Source organism: Phymastichus coffea, unplaced genomic scaffold (genome assembly GCF_024137745.1).
Source record: "Phymastichus coffea isolate CEN01 unplaced genomic scaffold, Cenicafe_Pcof_1.1 PCOF00300, whole genome shotgun sequence".
Taxonomy (NCBI): Eukaryota; Metazoa; Arthropoda; class Insecta; order Hymenoptera; family Eulophidae; genus Phymastichus; species Phymastichus coffea.
Genome location: NW_026707111.1, coordinates 35207 through 48110, shown reverse-complemented (window position 1 = coordinate 48110; position 12904 = coordinate 35207). Strand labels below are relative to the sequence as shown.

The 12904-nt window shown below is 50.6% G+C and overlaps 1 protein-coding gene across 1 annotated transcript; it reads left to right on the top strand.

Annotated features, from left to right (window-relative positions):
* Nucleotides 1-601: 601 nt before the first annotated feature.
* LOC131674779 (MAPK/MAK/MRK overlapping kinase-like) lies at nt 602-12876 on the top strand (the record flags this gene model as incomplete). The annotated part of the gene is made up of 12 exons (XM_058953605.1): nt 602-839; nt 10899-11013; nt 11074-11163; nt 11231-11311; nt 11375-11495; nt 11558-11736; nt 11809-11913; nt 11980-12159; nt 12225-12330; nt 12398-12514; nt 12578-12672; nt 12738-12876. Coding segments are annotated over 12 exons (1566 nt in total), but the record flags the coding sequence as incomplete, so codon positions are not given.
* Between the last annotated feature and the right edge of the window lie 28 nt (nt 12877-12904).

Genomic DNA, 12904 nt, shown 5'->3' with positions numbered 1-12904 from the left:
GCAGTTACACGGGGACAACGAGGCGATTCTTCTCTTACCCCTCTCCCTCTCCGTCCGCTCGCGTTTCTTTCTTTCGCCGGGGCTCTTTCAGCTCGTCGTCGTCGTCGTCGTCGTCGTCGTCGTCGTCGTCGTCGTCGCGCGCACGCGCTAAGGAAATCGCTTTATTGCGAATGGCGATTACGGGCGGCGAGAACAAAGGCACGAAGTCGACCCTTTTGATCGTAAAATCGAGTTTTTGTATCTTTCATCGGCAATGAATATCGTTAAAAGCGCAGAGATTTACATTGGGCGACCGGGACCGGGGGGCGCCCGGTCTATACGTATATAGCCGCGCCATAACTCTCTCGTCTCGTTTCTCTGCCTCTCGTCGCTTTATCAACTTTTGCCGGGAGATCTTTGGAAAGCTCGGAACAGTAGCTGTAAGTTATGCATTATATATCTCGGCGGGACGACGACGAGTAGCTGGAGCCCCGAGTAATCTTTGAGCGGAGGAATTTGCATTCGGCCGTCGCGGCGGAGAGCGGCAAAGGGAAAAAAGAGAGCCGCCGCAGCCGTTGCGCGCACAGCTGATCGGCTTCTCTTTGTCCGACGTGATTTACAGGTGGAGGACGAGAGCAGGCAGCAGGATAAGAAGCACGACTACAACGGCATCCCGGAGCATCAGCAGCAGCTACAACAGCAGGGCCGGCAGTCGAGCGAGCTGAGGCTTCACTTGCAGCCGTTCCACTATATTAACGGCCAGCTGAACCTGCGCTGCACCGCCAAAATCGATGGCATCTACGAGCAGACGAGCGAGCTCAGGCTCGGCACGAGCTTGCGCGAGCCACGGCCCGAGAGAGGTGAGAGAGAGAGAGAGAGCTTCTGCCGCGGCTCGTCGAGCGACGCTCGTCCCCGGTGGCGCCGGCGACTTCGCGCTTATTTATCGCGGCCGCGATCGCGCGTTATCCGGCGCGCTCCGCAATTAATTGCCGCAATAACGCCGACGCGAAAATCAATGCGTTGCGCGCGCTCTACGTACGCGCGAAATTGCCAGCCAGCCTCATCAATATTCCGCGGGATATGCTTCATTGATCTCGTGGCTGCGAGCGGGGAGCTTTGCCAAATCGCCGCTGCCGCCGCCGTCGCCGCACATGTATCGAGCACAATGCAAAGTTTCTATTAGATATTTATAACGACGGGGAGCTGCTGGGGGAGGGGGAGCGTGCCCGCAACTTGCGGCCGTTAAACGGGGGAGCAGCGCGGCGAGACCCTCTGCATCGCTGATTATCCGGAAAACGCGTAAAGTACTTGGCGGCGACGAGGTGCGCGACCGAAACTTGCACTCCGAACTTGCGCGCCGCGGAGATCGCGTCTGGCGCTCGCTTATCGACGTGCGCTTCCCGCGGCTGATATCAGCCTTGTCCCTTCCCCCGTTCGCCGAACTTTCGTATATGAGTCGCGTGTTCGTCCTCCTTCTCCTATTTTTTTTCCGTTTTTTTATGTTTCTTTCCTCGTCGTCGACGAAGGAAGGTTTTTTCCCCTCCCCCTCGTCGTTTGGAAAGTAATTGAGAGGGACAAAGAGGAACTCGCTGGCGCTGCTGCCGAGTAACTGTAATTTCGATCCTCGGCGAATTCTATCTTCGAGTCGCATTTCCCGAGCATCAGTCAGAAACGGATTCAAGCCTCGCTTTTCTCCTTTTTTCCTACCAGTCCCCCCCCCCCCCCCCCCCACCCCGTTCTCTTTGGTCTTTTATAGAAAAAGCTCAAAGGTTACTGTCAGAACGGACATATAGCCTGCCGCAACGATCCACATTCATATTGTACTAATGAATTCTCTCCTTCTGTCTGTCGCCGCTGAAAGCGATCGAGAAGAATTTTAATTAGACCCGAGTCTCCCCTCTCCCACGCGCACACATGCATAAAAGCTTGACGAGGCCGGCAGCACGCCGCGATCGTAGAGGGCATTTCCAAGCCGTGCGCCGAGGGGTTGGCAAAAAAAATTTTCAATTAGAGTCCGGCCATTGACTAATGAAGCTTACGCGCGCGCGTGTGCGCTGGGCCAATAATCACGGCTGTGTAGTAGGTGTGCGCTCACGAAATGCCGTTACCGTGTATGTTGCAGTGACGTCTGAGAACAGCGCGGAGCATTGTCAGAGGATTTCCAATTTGCTGATTGCCGTACTCATTGTCGCGCAATTGAATTCGAGGTAGTTTGGCACTGGCACTACTGCTGCCGCTGCCGCTGCGACCGGCTGATTTTGGTCAACTTTGTGCCACGACGACTCGCAGCCGCACACCGACAACGTCAAAGCTCCACACCTACTCTCGAGCCGAAACTTCGCCACGGAAAAGAGACCGCAGCGCGCGCCGGCTTTTCGCTTCGGCGCTGCCGGCCGAAGGATACACTGATATTATCTCAATAATCGTAAAAAGCATAGTGACTCGAGCGTCAAGAGCGAATAACAACGATAATCAAATAACGGATATACCCGCGAGCTGGTAGACGTATACGTGTTTTTTTTCGCACGAAAACGAGGAAATTACAAAACAACGCTGTTACGTAAATTAATAAAACTATGTATATATATTTATACATGTATGCGCACGTCGAATTTTGGCCGTGACTGTTCGACGCACCAAAGAAGAGCGGCGAGGAGCTGCGCGCGACAAGTAGCGCGCGTCCGAATTCGTTTGTTAATGTGATTGCCGCGGCGCGACGACGAATGTTATCCATCAAATCCTCGCGGGCGCGCATCGATCGAAAAGTGGAAATGTTTGCGCTTCTTTTCTTGATTGATTAATATGTGTTTGTGCTTTTGGTTTTTTGTTTTTTTTTTCGCCATCGCGAAATGAAAAAAGAAGAGATTGCTCGCGGCTTGGCTTTTAGCGGGGATACCGGCTGGATGTAATTCCCATCATGATTGATAACGCTGTTGGAGTAATGAGAGAATGGTCGTCGGGAAAAAGCCTTTTGAAAGGGAACTCAACCGAAGCGCATTGAATTCTATAGTGCATTTATCCTTTTATTTTTTTTTATATCCGTAGTTCGATTCAGTATTGTCGCGGTAAATGAATCATTGGCGATACTGCTGCCGCTGTCGCTGTCATTTTTTTTCATTTTCGGAGAGTCGTTCGACGCTCCGTCGGATAAGCGACCGGGGGAGCAGTTGCCCCGCGCACTTTTGAATTTTTCGCGCGCAAAACTCGCGCAATTTTAGTAATTTGATAGGACAGCGCGAACTTTCGCCATCCTATCGGGGAGAATCGAGCGAACGTCGAGATTGGCCAACGCGTGCGCGCATGGAGCTGGGCTAAAGTCCAAAAATGAACGAAAAGGAAAAGGAAGATAAAAGAGAAGGGTGGAAACAATGCGAAAGGACGAAAAAGTAATGGAAAATTGGTCGCGAGGCCGATACCAGTAGTTCGATTGAAACGGATTGTCGCGCGAATGCATCATTTTTCACTCTCTCTCTCTCTCTCTTTTTATTTTCAGCAGGCAGGGAGATGACTGATAAAAGTCCCGCGCGCGCTCTAAGGGTGCTCTTACATGGGAGCGGAAAGCGGAGAGAGCGGACAAAAAGAGAAAGTTTTGTCCGCTGCGTCCCTAGCCGGCGTCTTGCGTGGTGCATCCCTCTTCCCCCTCTCCTCTTATTTTTAGCGTCTCTTTCTATTATTCTAAATATGCTATAATTATAATTTTCTTGACAATATTAATTTATATGTCGTGTGTATATATATACATTTTATATATATATATGTGTGTGTGTATAGATATGTATATAAATGTTATATATATGTATATTAGGCCTGTTCAGAAAAGTGAGGTTTTTTATTTTCATAGTTCCAGTTGATTCAATCGATAGCTATTTACATTAGGAATCACTCTACATTTTTTCAGAATTTTTAAATAATTTTAAGACCACCCAATATGCGTTTAAAAATTTTTGAAAAATTGAGGTGAATTTCTAGAAAGTGTTAAGTGACTCTAAGCGCAACAAATTATGGGAACAAAAACGCTTATAAAAGTTTATGAAAAAGAAATTAACGTGAAATCCGAAATGCATGGCGAACATGTGTACCGCGGCTGTGCGTGTCTCTTTCACCGGCGACGCTGAGTGCGCAGGTAGCCGCGTACACCTTCGGATAAAAATTATTTATTTGTCTTAGATTAAATATCATTAATAACATGTAAAAGTTTTTTGCAATAAAAAAAAAACAAAAAGAAATAAATAGATGAATAATAAGTGGAGAGGGTTTTGGTTATATTTGTGTTTGTTGCTCTTGTAATTATTCATTTTTAAAATTCAAAATTCGTTAAACTCGCATTTTAATCAGCTATTCAATTATATAAATAAATATTGCAATGTTTGTACCATTAGCAATGTTCATTCAACAACTAAAAGGGTAGGTAAGGTCATAAAAAGGATTAGCCATCCGAGGATCCGCCCGGCTACCTGCGTAGTCGGCGTCGGTAGCGAGACGCGCAGCTGCGGTACATATGTTTTGAGTTAACTTGTAATCTCTAGGCTAATGGAATTATTTTCGTTCAAATTTCACAGAAATTTTCACTATATTTTCATCAATTTGACAATGATATAATGTATTGACTGAAATGCTATTGACATAATCTATTGTTATAGAATAAAGCTATATTAAAGTGCAAATTGCAATAAACTCTGATGATTAGAAAGGCTCTGAGAAACCGACAAAGTATGATTGTTGTCATGCATTGATTTAATACATATTATCTAAATTTAAGTGTTAAAACATCATGAATAATAGGATTTTGGAAACTAAAAAGAAATAAAATTTAAGATTAAACTAAAATAGATTATTTAAATGTAAAAATGTGTACTGAAAATGACGTTGTCATTTTTACGTGCATTTTCCCATAAGAACGAAAAGTTGTAATTGGGAGCACTTAAGTTTGTTTAAAAATTCAGGACTATGCGTAATGTGACTAGCTACCGATTTAATTGACTGGAGCCATAAAAATAAAAAACCTCACTTTTCTGAACAGGCCTAATGTATATACATGTTATATATGCGTATATATGTATATATAACATATAAATTAATATTATCGAAAAAATTCTAATTACAGCATGTATAAAATAATAAAAAGAGAAGCTATCATTTAAAATGTCTGTCATATTACATATATATACAAATATATACATATCTATACACATATATGTACGACATATAAATTAATATTGTCGAGAAAATTATAATTACAGAAAGGGACGCTAGAAATAAGAGGAGAGGGGGAAGAGGGATGCACCACGCAAGACGCCGGCTAGGGACGCAGCGGACAAAACTTTCTCTTTTTGTCCGCTCTCTCCGCTTTCCGCTCCCATGTAAGAGCAGCCCTACGCTTACATATGGATATCGCGCGCTTCGCGTGCGATGACCGGCACAGGCCCAAAGAAACTGGTCGCGGTCGCGGACTCGCGCGTATCTCGACGGATTCCCGAGGCCGAGGGCAGAAGAGAACGCGAACGGAGCGCCGCGGCAAGGCGGAAAGTTCGATTCTCCCTTGGCCGCGAACGCAAACGATATACTCAATCGAAAGCCAGTTGAGAGGATACGCGCGCGATATTCTCGTTCCTGCCAATACATTTAACGTGCTCTCTTGCCCGCGAGCAATAATCTCGGTCGACGCGGGCCTCGACGTTTTTCAACGCCAGCTTCTCTTTTTCTTCATTTGTCTTTTTTCTTTGACAAGGCTACTCGTATCGGCGTGGTAGACGAATACTCGCTCGGCCGCGCGTCGACGACGCGCAAACCACACTCGGCCCGGTTCTCGAGCAATATCCCGTTGAAAAAGTGTGCATGCGTATCGCGGCGCCGCGGGTGGCAACGAGGGATCGCAAGAAGCTAGCGAGCGGCCGAGTAAGTTGCTGGCAATCGCACCGAGATTAAGGCCAAACTGGCCGATTGTTCGTTGTAACTTCGGTTGTAACTTCGGTACACGGCGCCGCGAGTGTTTTTATTGCTAGAATTTAATGTAGAACGAATTGTGTTGGTGAAATTGCGCCTGACACCGCGTAAATTGTAAGCGGAGGAAAGACGCACACATAGTGCGCGCGTTGATTAATTGCATAATTGTTTGTATGCGAGATATTTATGTGAAAACGCTGTTATATTGCTCTTATCATTATTATTACCATTATTATTATCATTATTATGATTATTTCATGTAAATATAACGCTAGTTGTACGCGCAGATTGACATGCGAAAATAAAATTGGACTTTCCGTGTTCATCAAACGCTGTTAATTGCAATTTTATTCGTCTTGACTCGCAGCGAATGCAATTTTATTGCTGCTCAGCGTGGCTTGACGGGGGAAAAAAAAATTCGAGTTGACCCATTCCGGCGCACATTTGCCGGCCTGGCCCCGCTGCTGAACAACAAAAGGGAGGTCCTATTACAGCCAGGTAAAGTAATTGAAGTAACATGCTGCTTTAAATTACAGTCCCTCTCAAAGTAGATGGAGTCGAACTTGAAAGGGAAAAATAAAAAAAGGACGGCCGATATTAATTAAAAAAGTTTAGCGACGTGCGACGCGCGCAAAGCACGCCAAAACCAAAATAAAAAAAGCCGCCAAAGGACAATAAGGAAAGATCGTGTGAAGCGCAGCAGAGCGTAACAATATAACAAGTTGCATTTGGCGGCAGGTAAAGTGGCTTCGCGTTGTTAGAGTAGCAAACGCGGATTAATTCCTACGTATAAACCGTTGTCTCCCTGCCTAGCCTGTGTGTCGCGATTCGGAATAAACTTTGTTTCGCGATACACGTTCGTCAAGAGAGGGAGGGAGAGAGAGAGAGAGAGATAACGACTAGCTCGCAGTAGCTTCGAACCAAAAGCTCGCGAGTTCCCCTTTATCTGCGCTCGCTCGTCGTTAAAGAGCTGAAAAGTAGTCATTCACGAACGGAAGAGCTGCGCCAGAACCACCGAACCGCCCAAAAAGAGGCGTTTTCTTTATTTATATTCTTCTTTTTTCACGAATGCAGCCGCATCGATCCCCGCGTTCAATATACTGCCCGGCGTGACTTTTACCGGCCGCGGGCGGCAAATTAACGGCTCGCACGTTGCAATTCTCTAATCGATGCGCCTATAGCCGCCAAGTCGGGCGAGCGAGAGATCGCCCCGTCCCGGGCGCGCGAACAGGGAGTTTTTGTGCTTTCCTGCGAGGCGAAGCTCGTCATTTGGAATATCGGCGAGTTCGCGAGCGGCGAACGCGATAACAAGCGCAAGAGAGACTTGAAAATATCCTCCCTGTCTCGTTACATTCGCGGCGCACGCGGAGCCAAGTCCGACGCACAAAAGCGCTATTGTTCCGTCCTCGCGTTCCTCTTTTTTTCTTTTCTCTCTCTCTCTCTCTCTCTCTCTCTCTCTCTCTCTCTTTCTCTCTATCGTGTGTACTACTTTTCGATACACAGCTTTAAACCGCGCGCTCGTTGCATTTAATTAGCCGTGCGCGCGCGTTTCGGATGTAATTAAAATCCTGCGAAGCCGCGTTCAATTTGCCACTTAACCGTTGCGGCTTTTCATTTAACCTGGGCAATTACAGCTTTTTCCCCGATTATCCGGGATGAGAGAAAGGGCGAGAGATGATATACTCGAGATTCGAAAAGAAAGCTTTGCGCGCGCGTATCAGTCGATCGATCAGTTTGACGATCGCGTACCAAGTGGGCGCGACACTTTCGCGAGGATGAGCAGCGGCAATTCCGCAAGAGGCGCGTTGTATGAAGTGTCGGCACGCGCTAGCATGTATATGTAAAGCGCGGCGGGCGCAAGGGGATTATTCGGCGCGATGTCGTTCGTCATGGATTACACTTTCATCGCTTTTCCATTCGCCCCCCTCCGACCCTTGTAGCGCGCGCGCGCGCGTGTCGGCATTGTTGGGTCGGCGGGTGGGGCTCGACGCCGCTAATGCGCCGAGTGATTCAGCGAAATTTGGACGCGCGGATACACACAGCCGAGCTCGCGGCGCACTCGTCATCGTGGTGGCTGACGCGATAGCCGACGGGGGGAGGGGCGCCCCGGAAAAAGAAGACAGCGCTCGCGGGAGAGAAGGAGTTGATCGAAACGCGCCAAGCAACCCCTTCCGCCATTTCCACCCGCGTCGTGCGTACCAGCGCTGCTCGGTCTTCTTGCCGCGCGTCGTAGATTGATTCTTCCAATGGGGAAACGTTTCGCCTCGGTCCCGCGCTCAACGATAAGGGCTCGCGCGAGAGTAGTCGGCAACGCAACCACAGCCCCGCTGGCGGAGACGCGAATATACATATATAGATGTACACGAAAGGCTGCTGAATGCGTAATTGCGAAATGAAGCGCTCGCTCTTGGCTTTAAAGCCCAACTTTCCTCTCTGTAGGTATATACCGGCTAGAACAAAGCTCTTAACTTCTCTCTCGGTGCCAAGCCAAAGGGAAGTCATTTTAGCGTAATTTTAACTCAACTAACGCGCGTTACTTTCCTTGCCCTCGCGCACACATAGGCGCGATTGTTATGCTCGTTAGCCCGACACTCGCTCCACCGCTGATCGATTCATTAGAGCGGCGCTCTCCATTCCGCGCGCCGTAAAAAGCGGCAACGTGCTCGCAAGTTCGCCGCTCTCATCAGCGAACCCGTGCGCGGAGGAAAAGGAAAGACCCGGGAAAAAACAGACGCCGGGCCAATTTGACAAGCGCTGGCGAGGGCGGAGCCGTTAACGAGGACGCGTCGATGCTGCGACGAGGGCGCAGCCGGACACGAGGACGCGCGCGACAATCGCCAAATGTCATTCCGGGGATTTGCGCAACGCTCGCGAGCGCGGCGTCGTCCCCGATGATAATTGCTCTGCGCCGTTTTTCGTGGCCGAGGAGCAAAGGGCGAACGCGCGTCCGAGCTCGACGCGTGTATCGACGAGGGGGCCGAGCGAGCGAGACAAATTGCCAAGAGGGGAGGCGCCACTACGCTGCGGGCAAGTCGACGTCGATCTCGCTCGAGGCCAACTCGCCCTCCATTAATCTCGCAATGAAAGGAGGATCGGGGCATTAATTTTTCTCCGGCGCTGAGTGGCCGGGGGAGGGGCAGGGGGGGGGGGCGATGAAACGACGCACCCGCGCGCGACCGGATCGAGCTAACTCGGGCATGCGGTCGCGGCGATAGAGCGCGCGCCGCGAGCAGCCCCCTCTGGGCACTCCTCCAAGAAAACGACGAATTAATGCCTTTTCGGGCCAGACCAACGAGCCATTCGTTCTCAAAAACAATGTTCCGACCGTTTAAATCACCAACCAATTGGCCCGGCGAAGTATTCCCCTCCAACTCCCTTCGTCCCGACGACAGCCGAGCGCGACTCTGCTGTGCAATTACGAGTTTAGAAGCCACCGTTCGGTAATTGACCCGCGCGTCGTAATACTCGTCGGCGCTTGTAAATTTTCATTTTGCGAGGCTTCCACCTAATCGGAACGAAGCTCTCTCGGCGAATCGGCTAATCGCGACGAGCGCGGCGAAGCCAGATGCCGCGGAACAAAAAAAAATAACGAAAAAAAAAAGAGAAATTGAAAAAAAAAGTCACGTCCTCGCGCGCGCGCCAAATTGAGTTTCAACTTTTGCCTGCCGCCGAATCATATTAGAAACGCCCGTGCTCGCGCGCAGGAGAAACGTGATACGCGCGCACGCAGGCGGCGACGCGTCGAAAGACTTGCACGGTGCGCCCTTTGAAAATTTTCGCGCAGCTTCTTCGCCCTCCCGTTCGCGGCTTGATTAGTTTTCCGAAGTTGCGTCGGACGGAAATACTGGAGGGGTGGCGGGGAGAGCTCGCCTCGAGAGGCGCGCCGCGAATATCGCGCGCTTATCCGCGGCGGCAGCATCGGCTGGAAATGGCGAAACGCGACGGCCAGCTTTTACGCGATGTTATCTGCAGGCTAACGTAATCACTTTTGCCGACCAGCGCTCCGATTTCCAAGTGCTCTTGGCTGATTTCAACCGTTACGCTGTCGCTTCGGGGCTTCGCTTCTGAGTTGGTTTTGATGATCAGCAGCGGCGCGGCAACTAAATTTGCAAGCAGCTGTATATCGCGAGAATTTTCGTTGTCTCGGAAATCGAATCTCTCGATGCACGCGGATTTTTCAAAACTTTCGCCGCGACCAATGAAAACATCGAATTTCGCGAACGCAGAACTCGTCGGATCGTATAAAGCTTGATTTTAAACGAAAGTTGTCGCTTCTCTTTCGGCGCAAATTCTTGTTAAGCGCGATAAAAAAAGAATTTCCGTGGTATAGACGACACGGCACAGTTAGATAATTGATAGTTCGCCGCTTTAATCATTGAAAAAGGACGATTTTTACGAATGCGCACGTCGCATCGGGAAATGTTGGTTTATTATATTAATTGGAAAGCACGGTTTTCCGCGAGATGGTGCGCACTGCGCGGCAAGCCGATTTTCCGAAAATGAACAAACACGCGGTGCGCGGCAGAACGCTCCGACGGATGTATCGAGCAAACATATATATGTGTGCGGACTCGACGATTCGTGTAAACGGAACGACACGCTGAAAAAAAAAAGAAAAAAACGCAGCGCTCCGACGATCCACGATGCTGCGCTGCCGAGCATCGCCGATGCTTCGGTGTGCGCGCGCGAGAAACAAAAACGCGACCGCGCCGTAAGTCGCGGCGTTGACGCACCTCGACGCTTGGCTGTTGTTTTCTTCCCTCGCTGTGTGCCTTCACGAGGGAGTGCGCGCGCGCACACTCGGATTCGCAGCTTTCTTTGGTTGGAGTTGCGGAGATTCCTAGCCATGACGCGATCCTCGGGGGCTGCTCGCTGACCATGTGCGCTTCCTTTCACGCCAGTCAGTATAGGACCGATCTTAGCCTCGGTCGCGCGGTAACGAGTGTCGGGGGAAAAAAATTTGTTGTCGCTCGCAGAGTACAAAGTGTTGGACAAGATCGGCGAGGGCTCGTTCTCCGAGGTGTTGAGATGCGAGGAACGGCAGAGCGGCGCGCTGTACGCCGCGAAACGCCTGAAGAAGATCTACACGAGGTAGGTCTAGGCGAGGCGCGAACGCTCGCTCGGAGGCCCGACCGCGCGCTTCCGTTTCAGCGTGGGCGAGATTCTGGAGTCGGCCGAGGTGACGGCCATGCGGAAGATCGCACGACACCCGAACGTTCTGTGCATGCTCGAGACGTACCAGTGAGTAGGAACAGACCGCCGGCAAATCGCGTCGCATCGTTGCTCGTGCGCTCGATCCGACCAACAGTGAGATGCTGCCTGGACGAGTGACCCTCGTGTTCGAGCTGATGGACATGAGCCTCTACGACCTGATGCGCGATCGGAAGGGGTATGAGAAGCCTCTCGTTTTCCCGCGACAATGAGTGATTTTGCGCGCGCGCGCGCTCGACAGGCGTCCGATAGTGGAGGCCCGCGTGAAGAACTACGTGTACCAACTGCTCAGAGGCATCGCGCATCTGCACAAGCACGGCCTTTTCCATCGGGACATCAAGCCCGAGAACATCCTGCTGAAGGTAAGGCGCGCGACATTCGGCGCCGGCCCGCTTCTCTCCCTGACACTCCGGATGCACGCCAGGGCACCACCCTCAAGATCGGCGACCTCGGCTCGGTACGCAGCCCCAACGGCCGGCCGCCCTACACCGAGTACATATCGACGCGCTGGTACCGCTCGCCCGAGTGCCTCCTCACGGGCGGCTTCTACGGGCCGAAGATGGACGTCTGGGCTGCCGGCTGCGTCTTTTACGAGCTGCTAACGTGAGCCAGCTTTTCAATCCTCGGGTATGTCCGCGTGGAAGCGCGACACTGTAAAACCGGCCGCGCGCGCAGCTTGGAGCCGCTGTTTCCCGGCGAGAACGAAATCGATCAGATCTCCAAGATCCACTGTGTCCTCGGCACTCCGCACCCGCGGCTCATCGCCAAGTTTCGACGAATGTGAGTATCCGACGAAGACCGCAACGTCACTTGCCCGCCGATAGCGACGGCCGAATCCGAGTTTAGCACGAGGAGGCGCAACGGCGAGTTGTACTTTCCGATGCGCGAGGGCCGCGGACTGGTCGTCCTGCTGCCCAGGCTGTCGAGCTCTGGTCTCGAAGCCTTGCAGATGATGCTGGTTTACGATCCCGAGAACAGAGCCGCTGCCGCAGCATTGCTCTCTCACCGTTACTTTGCCGACTTGAGGTGCGAATGGTTTTGCTTTTTTACTATCGACGGCCGCGATTCGACGTTAATTCGCGGTGATTCAGGATGAGAGAGGCGGTAAAGCAAACGAGAAGCTCGGTAATACCCGGCAGCGAACCGCAATGGCGAAGTCCATCGGTCCTGACGTATCTGGAGCAGCGTAGATTTCAAGTACCGTCAAGCTTCGTTACCACTCGACTTTTAAAATGCAATTAACATCTCATGCGGTTGTTTGCAGTTGGTGAACGCGGCGCGGATAGTTGAATCGACTCCGAATGCCAGAATGCCGGCGCGACTCGATGAGCTGAGACAGACGCACGTTGGACGCTATTTCCTCAAAAAGCGCCCGAACAATGTGAGCATTCGCCATTCGGAACCGCAGCACTTCGACTCTGGTAAATTAATCTTCATTCGTTAGCGTCTCAATCCAGAACTGAGAAAGCAGTCGCATGACGAGAATGGACCTACCGCCACCCGACGAAGTTTCTTCTTGCGCGAGGATCGCGCGGCCAAGTAATGACAGTTTTGTTTTGTTTTTCCTTTTTTTTGAGAGCCGTGACGTTGACGCTGTATTTTAGCAAAAATCAGCTGCCTTCGATTTTCGTCAAGCCCGACGTGAAAATTGTCACTTCGACGTATATACTCGAAGATCCTGTACAAAGTATTTTATATGCGAAGAGGGTCATTGCTTTACTTCAAGTGGTTGCAGTTAATTGATATTCATATTTTAGGTCTGCCGTCGAGA